Genomic DNA, 18,276 nt, shown 5'->3' with positions numbered 1-18,276 from the left:
CGCGCGCTTCTTTATTACGTTACGAAATAGATATGGCCTACATCTCAATTTATAATATATAATGTAAATAAGTAGCAATTAATTTTTTAAAAGTAAAATTTATATACTTAACCTTATATACTTAATATATTTATATTCAATTAAATCATGATAAGTGAATCTTAATGTGTTAATAAAATTAATCACAAAAATTTATTATGTTATAGAATAAATAATTTATAAAAGATATAAATGTCCCAATTTAATTTAATTGAAAACAAATATATTAAAATATATAAGTCAAGTATATAAATCTTTTTTAATATTATCCTCCATTGATTGCACTAAGTTGTTGATATAGTTTTAATTTTTAGACACACTTTAATTTATTGCGGTCATTAATCTCAATGAAAAAGGAAAATTAAAAGTCCACATTTTTTTACAAGTTTAAATTAAATATATTAATTACCATTTCTTGTTGCTCCCTCCGTTATATATGCGCGCGCACTTGCTCTTATATGGTGTTGATAGCTACTTCGTGTTTTCAAAAAATTTATTTGAAACTTAATATTAAAAAAATATTCTCTCTATTTTTATATATAAGAAAAAAATGTATTATACAATTTAAAAAAATCAATTAACTATAATAATTATGTTTAAAAATGAAGAAATTAGACTAAAATAACACATGTTAATAACATTAGTGATTGTCTCTCATTAATGTAAATCATGAGAGTAATATGAAAAATTTATAATAAATGCTTATTAAAATATGTAATTTTACTTATAAAAAAAAACAAATCAAAAGTGCGATTTCTCTAACAAATAAAAAGGGGCAGAGCTCATCCTTTTAATTATGCTCTCATTAAATGCTTCATATAATGCCTTAATTTAACTATAAGGATTGAAATTTCAATGAACCATTATTTCAAAAGGAATAATAAATGAAGCAAGTAAATAATATACTCATTTTATTTTTAAATATAAGAGAAATAATGAATTTATATAATTAAAGAAAGTTGGTTGAATATAATAATTATGTTTAATATTAAAAAATTTAAACTAAATTATTCATATAATTAACGAAACAAATTTATCTGATGAAAATAAACACTAATTTTATAAGTAGAGACAATTTGAGAAAAATGTAATAAATACTTCTTAAATTTGTTGTTATAAAAAAACAAAGAGATATATGATAGTTTTTTTTATATTTAAAAATAGAATAGTAATTTAAAAAATAAATTATAAGAATTACCTCATACTTTATATTTTGGATCCATTATTGGATCCATTATGGAATGGAAGAAGTAGTTCACTTAACTTTGACTTATAATTAAAATAAGAGAGAGTATAAATTTAAATTAAAAGAAAATTAAATTTACGTCACATAGATGCCTCATACTTACATGAATGAAGAAGTCAGGAGGAAAAAAAAAAAACAAAAAAATCAGATCAACTTCAGCGTGGATGACATAACAATGAAAGAAAGATGACAAATGAAGGAGAAGCATGGGATAGAAGGCTGTCAGCCCATCACCATACGTGCCTGACAAAGCAGCTCTCAAATTGACAAGTTTCAACCTTCTCCTGACAGATGGCAAATAAAATATTTTATCTGATTCGCTAAATCATAAATGCCAGAAACGCAGGGGAAACTTCTTGCCTTTTATTGGTTCTTATAAATTGAGCACCTTGCAGGAGCTTTTCCCTCCGTAAACTTCTCCTTCCTGGATTAAAATTTATTCACCTATAGAGAAAAGAAAAGAGCAGTTCTATATAATAATATATCCATGGCTGCATCTTTCTCAGCGCCCTCCTTGGTAAGCACTACTGTTTTCATTTCTTCAGTCTCATGACAGCAAGCTATGCTCAACCATTGATATTATACTTATATTTCACCTTCGTGACTAAGCTTCAACAGAAGTTTTATAATGTGACATATGCGCAATCAAGTTTTGTGTTCTGACAGTTTAGTTATCCACCATGCTACATTGTTTTGGTAGTAGGGTAACAAAGCTCATCACGTTCTATAAATCTGAACCTTGCGATCTCTTCTGGGTTAACGGATCAGTGATGATGAGTTCGCGTTTTCTGAGAATAATATCTTGAATGCATTTAGATTCTTAATACTCTTGTCCAGTACACCCATTAGCAACTCCTTGACAAATTTGATATTTGTGCGCCCATAGTAATATGATATTGGTCTCATTTAAAGAGTAGTGAAAGTTAGATTTGTTTTCTTTAAAAAAAAAACGGGAGAATCGCATCCAGTAATCTCCCAAAAGAATTATTTGCAGACAAAGATTAATATATAATATTGTTTAATTTGTTGTTAAAATGGTAATAATAACTTATTTTTTTTACCTACTGACTTGTAGTTGGTCTTTATTTGTAAATAATTTTTTGGGAATTTTAAATACAATTCTCCCTAAAAATAATTAGATGGTGTGGGAGCCGTGGTTGTTGCATGAAACTTGCATTGAATCACATTTCATAATTTATAAACAATACACCATACCATATATAAATTTTATTTTATATATTGATGATACATTAATAGTTTTTTTTTTTTTTTGTTAATTTGTGCAAAGTCATGAGCATCAAGTTCCTAAGTTTTCGAAACTATCAGTTGTCTTAAAAAACTCACATACTTCGAAACAAGTTTGTAACGGCAAATTCAGATTAATATTGTTTAATTTATCAGAATGCACGGTTTAGCATTCAAACAGAGAATCTTGATAGCGCTAAACAAATAGACATATAAAACTTTTATCTTGACCTCCAAGAACTGTTCTCAAACCCTAAAGCCTCGGAGTATGCAACGGTTTATCCTAGCTTTCCTTCATTAAAATGAGGGGATATCAATCACAGAAGTCTGGGATTCTCAACTCTGAATGCTCTAAAACAGAGAATTTAGCACTAGCTGTAATAAGTACATGAACTGATATTTGCTTTGTTTGGATTAGAAGAAATTCCGTCAAGGAAAATCCTGCAGATCAATAGTAAATTAGCTAACAATATCAAGAATCTGATTCTGAACCACTCTGGTTTGACTTTCAATTTCTATCTTAATTAAATCCTTAAACAGGGTAAAAATGAAGAAGAAAATAACGGGCTGTGAATGATGGTCCCAAAGACAACGCATATTTCTGCAGAGTTTGATAGAAAGTTAACTTAAAAGTGATACAATGACTAAATCCCAGTGCTTTCTTGAAGTTATTCCTAAAAGCTAGTTTTATAAACAGATAATGGAGGAGGAAGCAAGGTTTGAAGCGGAAGTAGCAGAGGTGAAAGCATGGTGGAACTCAGAGAGGTTCAGGCTAACCCGGCGACCATACTCAGCGAGGGACGTTGTGGCACTGCGAGGCAATCTCAAGCAAACCTATGGGTCCAACGATATGGCCAAGAAGCTATGGCGAACCTTCAAGAGCCACCAAGCCAATGGCACAGCCTCGAGGACCTTCGGTGCACTCGACCCTGTTCAGGTCACCCAAATGGCTCACCACTTGGATACCATCTACGTCTCTGGCTGGCAGTGCTCCTCCACCGCCGCAACCTCCAACGAACCCGGCCCGGACCTCGCCGATTACCCTTACGACACCGTCCCCAACAAGGTTAATATCAGTCCTATCATATCATGTCCCTCAAAGAGAAATAGATTTCGATCAATATTTCCGTGTGCTCATAATCATGACTTCCGTCAGGTTGAGCACCTATTCTTCGCCCAGCAGTTTCATGACCGAAAGCAGAGAGAAGAAAGAAAGAATGAGCAGAGAGAGAGAGAACCAGAAGCCCTTACATTGATTACTTGAGACCCATCATAGCCGACGGCGATACTGGCTTTGGAGGCACTACGGCCACTATCAAGCTGTGCAAGCTTTTCGTTGAGCGTGGTGCTGCTGGGGTCCACATCGAAGATCAATCCTCTGTGACTAAAAATGTGGTCACATGGCAGGAAAGGTTCTAGTAGCTATCAGTGAACACATCAACAGGCTTGTGGCTGCGAGGCTGCAATTTGATGTAATGGGAGTGGAAACGGTACTGGTGGCCCGAACTGATGCAGAAGCAGCTAATCTGATTCAGTCTAATATAGACAAAAGAGACCATCAGTTTATACTGGGGGCGACCAACCCGAGCCTGAGAGGAAAAAGCTTGGCCACTCTTATGGCGGAGAATATGGCTGCGGGGAAAAACGGAGCTGAGCTTCAGGCTATTGAAGATCAGTGGCTAACAATGGCAAAGTTGAAAACTTTTTTCGAGGCAGTTGAGGATGCAATTAAGAGCATGAACATAGGGGAAGAAGATAAGAAAAGGAGGTTGAATGAATGGACGCGACATTCGAGTTATGAGAAGAACCTGTCCAACGAGGAAGGAAGAGAGATTGCTGAGAAATTGGGCGTGAGAAACCTGTTCTGGGACTGGGAGTTGCCTCGAACAAGAGAAGGGTTTTACAGGTTCAAAGGGTCTGTTATAGCAGCAATTGTTCGTGGATGGGCTTTTGCTCCACATGCTGATTTGTTATGGATGGAAACCTCACGCCCTAATTTGGTTGAGTGTACTCAATTTGCTGAAGGGGTTAAGTCTAAATACCCGGAGATGATGCTGGGGTATAATCTTTCTCCTTCATTTAACTGGGATGCTTCTGATATGACTGATGAGCAAATGATTGAGTTCATACCCAGAATTGCAAAGTTGGGGTACGTGTGGCAGTTCATAACAGTGGGTGGTTTACACTCTAATGCACTCATCACTTCAACGTTTGCAAGGGATTTTGCAAACAGGGGAATGCTGGCTTATGTGGAGAAGATTCAGAGAGAGGAGAGGAATAATATGGTTGACACGCTTGCTCATCAGAAATGGGCAGGTGCTAATTATTATGATAAGTACCTCAAGACTGTGCAGGGAGGTGTGGCATCAACTGCTGCTGCAATGGGCAAAGGCAAGTCGTTAAGAAATATAATCTTTTGTGAATGAAGATTGGAACTTTATGATCATTTTTTTTTTTTTGGTTTGATGGTGTTTTGCAGGAGTAACTGAAGAGCAATTCAAGCAAACATGGACTAGACCCGGAACTGTGGACATAGGTAGGGGAGGGACTGTGGTCGTTGCCGAGGCCAGAATGTAGAACCAACCAACCAATTCAAGTATTTTATGGATTGGAATGAATGTGTTTGGCCAAAAAAAAAAGATTGGCATAAATGTGCAGGAATTATAATTGTCTGGACTATATTGTTGAGTCATTTTGTTATTGTTTTGTTTCTGAAACGCGCGTTAAATCTCTCGATTTTGTGTTGGAGAACGAAAGAACTTGTTTATGTTGTTTCATTTGGTTTAACCCTTGAGTGCTTGAAATGATACCCTCGAAGATACTTTTGTTTTTCATTTTTTCCCTCCTTCCCGATGCTCATCGAACTCCTTTAGATTTAATGCAAGACAAATTTAAATAACTTCATATTTATTAAAAATAGTAATTATATTATTAATATTATTTTAAAAAATAGATAATGGAATTAATAAGAAATTATAATAATTTTTGTCTGGAAATTCAAATTATAATAAATAAATAAGGAGTAAAATTAAAAAATAATTATTCTAACTTTACTCTCTTTTTGGCCAACGTAACTTTGCTTGTATTAAAAACTAAATTTTTTTTAAGATTTACCTTATATTGAGAATACGAGAGAGTATTAAAGAATTCAACTGTTATTTTTGGCATTCAAAGTTTTTCTTTTGTGTTAAATGTAAAATTAAGTGAGAAAGTGTCTATTTATCCTTTTATAGAGCTAATACAAATAGGGATGTGCAAAAGTTCTCTAAGTTTGTACAACTCGGTCTAGCTTGGATAAATTCAATCTTGTCCTATAAAAAAAATTAACCTGAATGACTAAAAAACTAATTAGATTGAACTTCATTTTTTGATTGGACCCAACAATAAACTAAGCTTTTAGATTATTTGGTATTGTCTGACCCTATAAAATTATTTTAATATAATTATAATTGTAATGTGAAGCTTGAGTGTTGAGTTCGACGCATAGTTTTCCCACTTCCTTTCCTAATTTCTCTAGCGTTTACTCATTCACTCTTGAGTCTTCATCTTCACACTGCAAGACACAAGAAGTCAAGAATTAGCAATCTAGCCTTAGCCTCCCTCACGCCCCCAGTCGAGAAGAGTTCGCACCTTTGCTAGTAAAGATTTCTTCGCTACCCGTCGTGCTGCTTCTTCACTATCCGAATGAGTTCTCATCTTCGCTTATTTGCATTCATGTTCTTCGTTGATTCGTGTGGCTCATGTTATTCACTAATTGATATACTGCATTATTATATTTACTAATCACTTTATGTACATATGTATAATTTATTTTTAACAGATGTATCGAGCACACTTAATGCTATGGGAGATAATTGCATAAAGATTGGTTAAAATTTATTGTTAACATGTTATTATAATGCAGTTTAGACATGTTGAATTTATCAAGTTGAAATTAATTATTGTCTTTCATAGAGCGAAGGGGAAAAAATAAAAGAGTAAAGTGAGATATTAGTTTATCAAACTAATCACCTAATCATATGAATCAAATTCAGACTTATCTAGTTTTGAGTTAAGTTTGGACTATATTAAATTACAGATTGTTTAACTCGATCACTTTCATTAAAAAGATCAGAGTTCAAGTTAAGTCAAAATTTTGCACTGCCCTCTTTTATGCAACTTTAAATAATAACATTAATTTTTTTCTCACCTACTAAACGACCTAAAGCTAAAACTACTATTATATATTTGCTTGTTTTTTTAGATTAAAAAATAAGTAATTTTTAAATATTTTAAAAATTTATAAAAAACTTATATTATTTTATGTTGGTCACAATAATAAAAAGTGATTATTAGTAATTAATTTTAAATTTTATGATAATTTTTATTTTTTTATAAATTTTATGATATTTTGAGTATTTTGCTTATTTAAATATCCTCTTTCATTTACTCTATTAAATTATTTTAAAAAGATATTCTTCAGCTGCTTTTTTTAGGTTTTTATTATTTTTAAAAATTTAAAAAACTATCATAAAAATTCACAAAATAAATTAGTAAAACTAACAAGCCCTATCCATCTCTACATATAAGCTGAAGCCATGGGTTTGGTTGCGTTGGCACTGTTCGCGCATTACTTGCCACGCTAGCTTAGCTAACTCGCCCTGTCTTCCGAAGTAAGATCCACTGTCGCTGTCTCGCAAATGTCTCTTTTCCTCTTCTCCCCTACACTGAACGCCATCAATCAGAAGAGATGGGTCGCACTTGGTTGGCCAAAAGGATTTGTAGGCCGTTGGAGTCGAAGATCCGAAGATAGATCTTATCCGATGAATAATTTTCCCAAGGTACAAGCTTAACCTTCTTTCTGCTTCAAACTATCTTTTCTTTTCTCCACGAGGCGTCGAATTTTCGAAGCTCTTGTTATTTTCTTTTTGGACCTGTTACATGTTTAGTATTCAGTCACTTTAATTTGTATCAGATCCTTTGCTCAAATTTGATCAATCTAAGCAAATTTTATTATATGCTGTTGGCTATTGAGGAAAATAAAAGGTAAGAATGGCTGTGAAACAAATTATTCGGTATTTCTGTTTCCTTCTTGCCTGCGTGTAGGTTAGTTTGGTTTTGCTGATCTGATGAGGAAGCAAAAGCTTGAACATGAATGCTTAGATTCCCAAGTTTCTCCCATGTCTCTGCTTTTATATTGCCCACTTCGATTGTTATTAATAGGTGTTCTGGATATATCTGCTTACTAGTATAGGATTCAGACTAATGTAAATCGAAACTATTATGAGGCTCTCGATGTTTACTTGCTTACTTGAATCAAATTTCGGAATTTTGGATAAACCATACTGACCACAAAATGCCAAGGTTTGTGAAAATTTTCTTGAGAAAATAACATCCATTGCACCTTATTTCCTAATTAATTTTTCATAAGTTGCCATTAACATTGCTTTATCCTTCCCAGCTTAGGATATTTTGGTTTTCCGCTTTCAAACTGCTTAGTTTCCTTGAATGATGATGGATTGATGTATTTTCTGCTTGCTACATGGTATAATGCTCTTCAAACCTACTAATGCTTGTTGCATATTAATGTATGGTGCTTTGTTTCAATTCACTTGTTATTTGTGCCATTTTAAGTTACAAAATTGTCATTTCAAACCTTTAGAAATCCAAAAAACAATTCATTGCACAAAACTCCCCTGGGCCCCTCCTGGGCCCCTCTACCCAGCATCCCACAGGCTCTGTTTCACATGCATTTGGAGAATCCACAGACCATCATATCTCCCTGCTAATTCTTTGTGCACTGCCTGTATTTTTCCCCACTCTGTCTGATAGCTCCTTTAGCAGCGTTCAGACAATGCTTTATGCAGGAAGAGAGATATTTTACTTTTTTTGCATACAATTCATGGTTTATGAGGACTAATTAGGTACAGATGCATACAAGGTGATAGAAATTGATTGCAACAGAAGTTGACGAGATACAGAAAGATCATGTAAGAAGGGAATATCACACAAATAATAGAGACATGCATGTACCTTGTTTATTTGCTCATATATCATGTTTCTGCAGAATTTTGTGTTTTCCTTCTTTCTAGCTCAAGATTTTCATATAAATAGAATTCATGCATTTTTTTCATTTTGTCTTTGTATCGTTTCATAATTATCCATGTTTTCAATTTTAAATACCATGGTTTAAGTAGCTTTGTTAAATAGGAAGTTAACCATGACATGTAAGAATTCCACTTGAGATTTTCTTACTTCTTAGGCATCTGTCTGCTATAGTGAAGTTACAGATAGTTTTGGGGTGTTGAGTGTTGACTAGATATTAAACTTATGGATGGATAATCAGTTAATAATAATACTATTCTTGACAATGTTTATGGTTGTAGCTTGTAGGACTGTAGCTAGCAGTATCAAAGACCTGTTGTTTAATACATAGATTGACAGTGAAAAAGTATAATAATATGAATATTCATTAACTAAAAGAGTAAAATAATGTGATCAATTTCTTCTTTGAATGTAAGACATCTCTCTTTGATATATCAGCCAAAGAATCCATCCTTTGAGTGACATAGATGTGGATATTCACCCAAAGACTCTCTTGAAATTGAAGATGTATGGGGAAAGTTCAGATCTATTTTCTTATAACAGTACTCCTTACGATGCTTGTCCATCATAAAAGGGAAGATAAAATGTAATGTCCTTATATCTTTAGATGAATCATATAGCAACTAACATAACAGTAAAACCCCCCTGAAAAAAAAAAAAAAAACCTGTTCTTTCTTTCCAAACCATGTTTTCCCTTCTAACAAGAGATTGAGCGAATGAACTTAGGTAAGGGAGGGATGAGAAAGCTTTGTTAGAAGGTGTATGTATTCTCTCACAAGCTGATATTCAAAGCATCACAACTTAAATTGCAATGGAACTTGGGGCTTAGATGATGTGCCTTTGTTATAAATACTCTTTCTGATCCTATTTATAAGTCACTTCCAACATTTTCATCAAAACCAAGGAAACTTCAAATCTCATTAACTTTGTCTAAACATTCAATAAGTTTTCAATTTTACCCCTATCAAATATATCTACTCTGAAAATAAAATACTTTGGCATTTAATAATCTGCCCACAATTGAATAGGGGTAAAAGAGTAAAAATAGATATAATAATTATTTAAGTGTCCTATGAATAAGACTAAAGTAAATCTTCTCTCTGCACCTTATCAATAGGAGCAGTAGAGTATGTAGTTCTTGCTGATCTTAGAAATATTATTAGAAGGATGTCAACATAATAGGAAACAATTGGAAAGGGAATATATTACTTAAGTATAGATGGAATCAACATCTAGAGGATGGAAATAGGGGTCTGAAACTGGAGCTCTTTTGATATGGTTGTAACAGCTTGAAGGTGTTACCTTTTCTGTTACCTATTATTTCTTATAGAAATGATCAAACTTACAGAATAGTTCATTGCCCTTCATGGCATATGGATAGTGAAGTTTAATTCTCCAGTCTTTCTCTTTCATATTCAAGGAATATGCAATATTTAAGTGACCACCCATTTCAAGGATAAGCAAGAATAGTAATTGCTTGGGGCCCTGCCCCCAGGTTTTCTTTGATATTGGCTTGCTAAAACATGTGGTCTGCATGATCAGACATGGGGAATTTTTGGTATTTCATAATCTATATTATATTTATTCCAGCGCAATCATAAATATTAATCTTGTGTTGTAGTGTTCAACGAAATGTTTTCCACCAACAAAATCATCTCATACAATAATTGGCCGAAACCAGCAATGCAGAGAATGGATGTTAAGACCGTCAAAGTTTCAGCTCATTCCAAGGTTTATGAAACTTAAATAAGATCTTACTTGATAAAAGCACAATTGCAGTTTTTTGGTCATATCTGCTATAAACTTTTGGCATCTCTCTGATTCCACCTTTTCTGTATTTTCTAATCACCCTCAATCATTTAATGTTATTCAATATATATATATATATATATATGTCTTCAACAGATTCCAAGCTTACCTCCGTGTGCTAGCTTTTAAGAGTCTGATGCCCTGCTTAGTTTTCCAGAAATCATTTTATCTACTGAAACTGAAAATATACATGACTCTCACAGAAGGTGGTGAACCAGGTCAGAAATTTGAGAGCAGTGGATTGCTACATTGCATTTTCCTTAAATTTCCAGAAAAGAAAATAGAAAATTGCAATCTTATTCTGCATTAATTTTGCATGTAACTTAAAGAAGGCAAATTTAACAGGCTGGACAAGCAACAAGCTCTCGCCCTAGGAAACAATTGTCAAAGCGCACATTTAACGGGGAAAATTGACATAAAGCAGTTCTTTGAGCTGGAAATTACTTTTTCTCTTTCTGGTTACTTCTTCCATGGTTTAAGTATAGAGAGTACCACAATAACGGCGATGACCAGGAGAAGAATAATGGAAATCATCATGCACTTCCTTGACCTTTTTTGCAAAGTCTTTGCAGTGTGGAGAGCATCTGTACCCGATTTCACATGATCAGTTGCATTTGCCACCTGTTTAAAACAGAATGTCGTTAAGTCTTAAAAAGGATTAGCACGAATTTGCCAAGGCATTATAAGTGAAGCTCAGTTATATTGGTCAGAAGGAAATGATTTTTTTTTTCTTTTGACAATTGTCTGTTATCAAGTATCTAATAAAAATATAGGAAACGTTTTTTAAACAACTCAATCATAAGATATTGGGTTATTGAAAAGTTCCCTGTTTCTTACCAGCAAAATAATCCATCTCTTACAAGCAATGAAATATCAAATAAAAATGGAAACGAGTTTAGCAGGGGCACCGACAGATAAGTCTTAATCGGAGGACGTGTTGAGCAGATGTATTTCTTGATTCCTTTTGCCGACCCAAAAAGTGCCCTATCCTTTTCTACCAAAGTATTTGATGAGAATGATGGCACTATGCGATGTTCTAGAAACATGGTATTATTTGTTCTTGCCATAACAGAAACCGGCGGAATAGAGGGTAGGGTGGTGACTAGTGAGAGAGATATAAGGAGATAATGCCACACTAGATGAATCCAAAGAGACATCAGAAAGCAAAATCATGCTGGGCAGGTAAAATGACGACTTTTGAGAACCAGACTTACATTTCGGAAATCACGGCTGGGTTAGAGGTCACAAATAAGGGGCAATCTTTCTTGTCGAAGTGCCTATTGATGGAAAACTGACATTTCAAAATTTGTCCACTTGCTCAAGAAACTAACACTAGCAAAGAAGTGCTAATATTATGCACAAGGCACAAAGAGACATGCAGAGAAAATTGATGCATTTTCAGGGGAACTTGGCAATGATTAATCACTAATGCAACAGTTTGTCCAACCCGATGCCCTATTATCAAGGATAAGTCATAGCCTTATTTATTGGGAGCCTGGTACAATTTACGCCATTGCCAACAGTGACTGGTTGTGTGGACCACTAGTGACTGAAAGCTGTGCGCCAAAATCATGATTAAATTGAAAGGAAAACAGTATTCTTGTTAATGTTTGATGAGATGAGAAATTTTTGAAAAGGGTATGAGGAGGAAGAATGAAGCATTAGAGTTTTTTTTTTTAAAAACAATTATTACTTTGCATATGAAAAAGACAAATAATGAAATATATTTAATTGTAGTAATTCAATTATGCTACCGACCAAATAACCTTACAAGATAATTAATCAATTCAAAAGTTAAAATAGAACCGCTTCCACATCAGTTCCTCTCCTTTTCCCCTCCTTTTCCCGAAGGTCATGGGAAGCCCCTTAAATATACTCCATTACTTCCACATCAATCTCTCTCTATATATATATTATTTTTGGAAAAAAAAATCTAAGAGGGGGTTCTTCAAGAGATTAGCAGTGGCAACACAATCAGCAAAGCAAATGAAATTCTGGATCTTCTACAGTCTTGGAAGAGACAATGAGTGGGGGGAATATAAGACTATGTAGGAATCCTATTTCTCCTTTTTATAAGCGTCAAATATTCAGATTCATGAAGGTTACTAGGAATGGGTCTTTTGAGGCAAGAAACCATGTATAAATAAGTCAGAAGTCAAGTCAATCACATCAGCAATAACAGACCAGGTGTCAGACAAAATAAACATGAAAGCAATATGTGCCGCTGACTAATTCGTGAAAATTTGCAAATCTCAACTAATCATGCTACTCTATATTTATGCACAAGGAGCATAGTAGCACACTCAAGCGCCCTTGCTACTCTTCCAAGGTTGGATAACACCAACAACTATGATAGCTACTATCAACAATAGTATAATGATGGCAATGCACATCCATTTTCGAGAGTTCTTCTGCAGTTTCTTAGCATTTTGTAGCACAGATGTCCCTCTCTGGACATGATCGACTGCATTGTTGACCTGAATAAGGTTCTGATTAATGCAAATTCAACTAAAAATTCTTCGCATTCCATGTGCAAGCATACACAATCACAAAATCAGGGGAGTGAGAACACAAGCAAACCTGACTTTCAATGTTATCTAAAATTTCTCCTTGAGCATCAACTAACACTGCCATGTCAAGGTAAATCTGAGAAGTAACATATATAGCATTAGAATCATCATCATCTAAATTATTAAAACGTGAGACTAGGATCTTTGTGCAGGTAAACCTGGTGTAAATCAAGAAGCCTTTTCTCAATTTCTTTCACAGTATCATGTCGCTCCTGAATTTCTTCCACTGTATTTAACACCTATGATATCCCCAATTTTATGAATTAAACAAGAATAGGAACCAAATATATCAAAAAGTTAGTGAACACTAGCAGAACTTTTGCACCACTTCCCTCTATATCACATTATGAAAAAATCTATATCACTTGTAAAGCCCCAGTCAAGACTATGAATAAAATAAGACTAGGAACCAAAAACCAACAAGATAACAGGTATGAAGTATATTGTCCATGGGTTCCAAAAGTCCAACTAAGTAGCTTTCCAGCGTGACCCATACATCTCAGTGAGGATTTATTTCTTTGGATTGGTTTCAAGGGGATGGCTTCATTGTCATAAATGATGGCATTTCCACCAAAAAAGCAATCCATTAACACCACTTTTCAATCACAGAGGAGCAACTTACAATTAAACTCCCTAACAAACCCATAATGATCGTCCCATTGGAACTACTACTTCTCAATAAATAGTAAAGCTCCGAAAAACTTTTTCAAAACACACCATCTGAGAATAGTAGGTAGATAGAAACGCAGTGAGAAAGATGGAAGGATACCTCGTTCATTTTCAAATAAAAACAAAAACTAAGAAAAATGTCTAATTGTATTCATAACTAGCATCACAAACCAAGTACCTGTCCTCGTCCTGTTTCTAGCATAGCCTTCTGAAAGATTTGCTCGCTGCTTCCAGTTTCTATCAGGTGGTCAATTGTCTAAAACAGTCATTAAACTGAGCCAATTACAACAAAATTTACATTCAGTATTGTTCAAATCACAAATTAATGCTTCAGGCTTACCTCATCATCTGGTCTAGTTCCTGTGACTGTTTACTCAAACCATACAATCACAAATCGGAAAACATATGAACAAGATAAACTTAATAGATAAGTAAACAAAAGAACAATTGTAATACCATACTGTTACAATACTAATTGTCACAAGATAGAATATTTAAACCTGTAATAACTCTTCTCTCCACAACCTCACGATATTCATCTTGTATTCTTTGTCTAAGAGTCTGAAACATAATACATCTATGAGAAGATAGAGTTGAAATCTGGATGGCCAGCTATTAACGTGAACAGTCTACCATACCTGAAACTCTGTCATTAGATCCTTAAACCTTTTTGTCAAGGAACTGTCATTTCAAGTGGGGAAAACGTCAGCTTTCTAGTTTGCTTTATGAAGTATAATGATGAAGTTATATCCAGGGAACTAACCTTGTCATGTTCATCCTCGCTCTGTCAACTCCAGTTCCCTTCTCGCAACCAGGCTTTTGTCTGTTGGCTAGGTTCTGCATACACAGAACAATACATGATTACATCCTTATTCAAATTTCCTTATATTTTATATCGCTGGAATCTAATAAAAGAATAATTGTCCAGTATCCCATTACATCTTTGTTTATAGCTTCTATTTTTGCTTTGACTGTACGTGCAATCTTTCCAACTTCATCAATATCTTTTTCCATCCTCTTCTTGATAGCTAAAACAATTTCACAACTCCGTTAGTGTCATCAAGAAAAAAATTCAACATCCAATAGATGGATTGTTAAACAGCAATAATTATTTCTCCTCTCACAGTTGCCAAGGAAACTGTTATGCATCTAAAATAACTGGCTGGTTGCAACACAAGTAGGTGCATACTCAGTTCTGATATTAACAAAAAGAAGTGGCACCGTAATATACCTTTCATGGCTGAAGCTTTTGTAACAGATTTGGACTCCTCATTAGCTTCCTGTAAAAAGCCCGCTTACTAACATGTAAAAGTTATCATCTGAGGAAGCACTAATAAACATCTAAAAATTCTGAAATGACAACTAAATTTCAAATTAGCATAAAATAGTTTTGAAGCTGTAAGTAAGGAGCATATCACACTCAAAGGAGAAACTGTTTTAACAGTTAATTAAAAAAAAAAAAAGAAAATCTGTTCTATTGAAGGTTCTTGTAGAACTTTACAATGAATGGACTGTCAAGCTCAATTTTGACAAATTTATGATATATTTTACTATAGTGCCTTTTCTTTTCACTTAAAAGTAATTAGATTATTTGATTATCTGTCCACCCAGCCCCCAAGGACCAACAAATCAACACAGGATGACAGGAATAGTCCATGATCACTGTGATGTAGAGTGGAACTTGCATGAGTTTCAGCCGCACAAAGTAAATCGAACAATATAGTTTTATGTATGCTAACCAGAAGGATCTACATAATACTGAGTGTGACCAGGCACAAGTGCCCTTACACCATAAGTCATCAACAATACGTCATGCTAGTACTAATGACCTGAGAAAGAATCTAAACACTAACAGAAGTATAAATTCTCACCAAATCCTTGATAAAAAATTATATAACCCAAATTCAATGAGTTTTATAATCTTTGTTCTTATTTACAAAATCATGTAACTTACATGAAGTATCAGCAAGGAGAAGATTTGATTTACAGACCATAACCTATGAGATCTTGCTGCCAGTAACAATAAGGAATATGACGAAGAAAAAATGCATGCCTTTAGTTTTTTTAGTAGCCCAGATAGCTTATCAACCTGTTTATTAGCCTCCTCAATCTACAACCAAAATAAATATATATTAGTGAAAGTAATATATTCAACTGAAATGTTAACAAACTCATTGATGAAAAAGAAGACAAGACAAGGTAATTGAAAGTTTGATCACTTTGATTGATCCCCAAAGACTCACATTAGCTTTAATTATATCAGAAAAGAAATTTGTACAGAGCCAAAGAGGCAAATTAACATGTTGAATCAGCAAAGCTTAAATAGCACGAAAATTGTGCACCTGCTTATTAAAAGCATCCATTCCCATATCATGGTTGTTCTGGGTTCCCATCTCAATATCACTTTGTCGAGAAGGCTGGCCCTTACTGTCGCCAACAAATGAATCCTACAAGAAAGCAATTTAGATAGGACAACCTTATCTATAAACTTTAAGGTGGAAGAACAACATAATGCTTAACTCCACACCAAAGTAAAAATTATGTCAGAAGAAAGACCCAAAACTACTTTCAGAATTCATCCTAGAAACCAAAGAATTATATCAACTTCCCCTGGCTTCCTTCCTTATGGGGTCCAATGCAGGCAGCAATGTTAAAATAGCAAAGCATGCTACAACTATAATCACAATGAGGCGAGCTTCGAACTTTCACAATGGAAATTGATAGTCAAAGGAAGACGGTATCTTTAGGGAAACTCTGACTAATTTCTAATCCCCTTAAAGATCAAACACGATAATCTCCCATTAAATTTAAGGGAGGGGAGGTGACGGGGAGGGAGAGCACCACACTATCAAGTGATACTGAAAAGTGCAGACATAGTGTCAAACCAAACACTCAGAATCAGAGCGAAAGCAGAAAATTCGAAACGGAAAACTAAAATTGAAACTCAAAAAAACCCAGTAATCAAACACGAACTGATGAAATATACAAGCATGTGGAATTTGGTTAATGGAATTTGATAGAACTCACAGAGAGCAGGTCGTTCATCTTGATTAGATCAAAACGGGCATAGAGGACGAAGGAGAAATAGAATAAGAGATTGTGCAGACCAAGAAAGGGAAAGATACAAAGATCGAAGTCTTAAGACGGTAATAATGCTTTGCTGAACGGTGGCCGGCGAAACAACAAAGAGACAACCAACGCTTTGGCACGAAAGGCGTTACATACGACCGAATCTCTTCGTTGGCGTTAATTTATTAATTTCTCTTATACGGGCCCAAAAAAACAAAATCTCTTAAGAACTTTTTTACCAAAGCCATTCATTATTGATTTGTTAATTCATTTGGAATTTGGTTAACGGAGTTTATTTTAATTTTATTATTATATTTTATGGCAAAAATTAATCATTTTTGACGAAATTATTAAAAAATGACACAAATCTGATAGAGTCATATATTAAATTCTTTACAAAATATAATCATCTACTTAAAAAAAACGTTATTTAAAAATAAAAATATGTATAACTCATTTGTAATCTATTTTTTAACATTATATAAAATTATTTTTATAATTATGAAAAATCAATATATGCGGCATTTTCACTTCTAAGGAGTCGCTTATGCAATTTCATTCGAGTTCAATACGACACAAATGTGTAGACACAATTAAGTTAAGGCACTCCTACAGTTAATAACCAAACATACGAGAGCGATACAAAATGATGAGCGGAATGTTATTTGTTGGAAATTTTATATTTTATTTATTTATATTGATTTTTTAAATAAAAAATATCACAATGCTACTGGGTCCCTTTGCCCGGCTTTTTCTTTCCTAACAAGTCGACGCAGCATAACTTTAAAGAAGCAGCGCAGATGGGGAAGCATGCAACGCTAGGAGCTAATGTCGGGATCCTGGATCAATAATTTTATTCCTCTACGTGATGTATTCGAAAATAAAATAATTTGAATATAGTTTTACATTATAGAATAAATTAAAATTAAAAAAATGCATATATTCATACACACACATGATATAACTTGTTAATTTTTACTATATGTGAGTTGCAATTCAAATAGCATACACCATGTACATATATAAATAAAATGACGAAAAGAAAAAACGTGACATTAATTAATAGAAGATCCATGTGTATTTGCATGTGTGGCATAAATCAAAAGAAGTTGCAGTATTCCCTCTCTCTTTTTTCGTGGTACACCCGATCTCTTGGGCCAAAGTCAGGGTACTGTACTATAACAAGGCTTATATGTATACTAATTTAAATCAAACTAAGTTGGGATTATTTTAGGTGGAAACTCTATTATCAACACCGTTACAGTATTCATAATTTATTAACAGTGCAGTTAGTGCTACTTTATATACGAATAAAAGTATAGATGTAGGTGTCACCCAAAAAGAAAAAAAAGATGCAAGATTGGAGTATGTATGCTGCTTCTATCATAAGAGTAGACTTTGTTTCAAAAGGGTTTGATCTAGTGGAATGAATTAATTTCTGATAATGTGATAAAATAAAATTTAAATTTTCATTAAAATAGGTGCTCACGTTTAATATCTAATCATACCTCCAATGGTGTTATTTCCAAGAAAAAAATACCTATA

General features: G+C 33.8%; 3 protein-coding genes across 7 annotated transcripts; 2 read left to right on the top strand and 1 right to left on the bottom strand.

The window, feature by feature from the left end:
* The first annotated feature begins 1,724 nt into the window (after positions 1-1,724).
* Positions 1,725-5,324, top strand: LOC129314511 (isocitrate lyase 2). The gene is given in 6 exon segments (XM_054957962.1): positions 1,725-1,802; positions 3,228-3,596; positions 3,687-3,759; positions 3,762-3,914; positions 3,917-4,921; positions 5,010-5,324. Coding segments are annotated over 6 exon segments (1,728 nt in total). The 5' UTR covers positions 1,725-1,772; the 3' UTR covers positions 5,108-5,324.
* A 1,748-nt stretch (positions 5,325-7,072) lies between these two features.
* LOC129313090 (uncharacterized) lies at positions 7,073-11,114 on the top strand. Of its 4 annotated transcripts, XM_054955969.1 has the most exons (4): positions 7,104-7,350; positions 10,236-10,345; positions 10,520-10,641; positions 10,769-11,114. In XM_054955969.1, the coding sequence occupies exons 1-4, from the start codon at positions 7,210-7,212 to the stop codon at positions 10,795-10,797; spliced, it is 402 nt and encodes a 133-aa protein (XP_054811944.1). In that variant the 5' UTR covers positions 7,104-7,209; the 3' UTR covers positions 10,798-11,114. The 4 variants fall into 4 exon arrangements, 3 of the variants coding, with proteins under 3 accessions (XP_054811945.1, XP_054811943.1, XP_054811944.1); XM_054955970.1 differs by lacking the exon at positions 10,236-10,345 and having other exon boundaries at positions 7,099-7,350; positions 10,627-10,641; XM_054955968.1 differs by lacking the exon at positions 10,769-11,114 and having other exon boundaries at positions 7,102-7,350; positions 10,520-10,760.
* On the bottom strand, positions 10,883-16,902 carry LOC129313089 (syntaxin-132-like). Of its 2 annotated transcripts, none has more exons than XM_054955967.1 (13): positions 16,690-16,902; positions 16,005-16,109; positions 15,716-15,772; positions 14,894-14,942; positions 14,602-14,690; positions 14,426-14,499; positions 14,301-14,343; positions 14,163-14,223; positions 14,003-14,028; positions 13,841-13,918; positions 13,152-13,232; positions 13,004-13,069; positions 10,883-11,044 (listed from the first exon to the last, which is right to left on the bottom strand). In XM_054955967.1, exons 1-13 carry the CDS (start codon positions 16,705-16,707, stop codon positions 10,883-10,885), a joined length of 909 nt encoding a protein of 302 aa, XP_054811942.1. In that variant the 5' UTR covers positions 16,708-16,902. The 2 variants fall into 2 exon arrangements, with proteins under 2 accessions (XP_054811942.1, XP_054811941.1); XM_054955966.1 differs by lacking the exon at positions 10,883-11,044 and adding an exon at positions 12,542-12,900 and having other exon boundaries at positions 16,690-16,898.
* Positions 16,903-18,276: the final 1,374 nt, after the last annotated feature.

Source organism: Prosopis cineraria, unplaced genomic scaffold (genome assembly GCF_029017545.1).
Source record: "Prosopis cineraria cultivar Desert tree isolate PC_DT_omini unplaced genomic scaffold, ASM2901754v1 PC6, whole genome shotgun sequence".
In the NCBI taxonomy this organism is placed as follows: Eukaryota; Viridiplantae; Streptophyta; class Magnoliopsida; order Fabales; family Fabaceae; genus Prosopis; species Prosopis cineraria.
This window is presented reverse-complemented; position numbering and strand designations above follow the sequence as displayed.

Bases quoted from the DNA above. Each gene is read 5' to 3' on its own strand.
- LOC129313089 (XM_054955966.1), bottom strand. The intron at 13,919-14,002 runs GTAAGCCTGAAG...TGACTGTTTTAG, and splicing joins GAACTAGACCAGATGATGAG to ACAATTGACCACCTGATAGA. The intron at 13,070-13,151 runs GTTTACCTGCAC...GTTACTTCTCAG, and splicing joins GGCTTCTTGATTTACACCAG to ATTTACCTTGACATGGCAGT.
- LOC129313090 (XM_054955968.1), top strand. From the start codon at position 7,210: ATGTCTCTTTTCCTCTTCTCCCCTACACTGAACGCCATCAATCAGAAG. The intron at 7,351-10,235 runs GTACAAGCTTAA...CTTGTGTTGTAG, and splicing joins CGATGAATAATTTTCCCAAG to TGTTCAACGAAATGTTTTCC. The intron at 10,346-10,519 runs GTTTATGAAACT...TGTCTTCAACAG, and splicing joins AAGTTTCAGCTCATTCCAAG to ATTCCAAGCTTACCTCCGTG.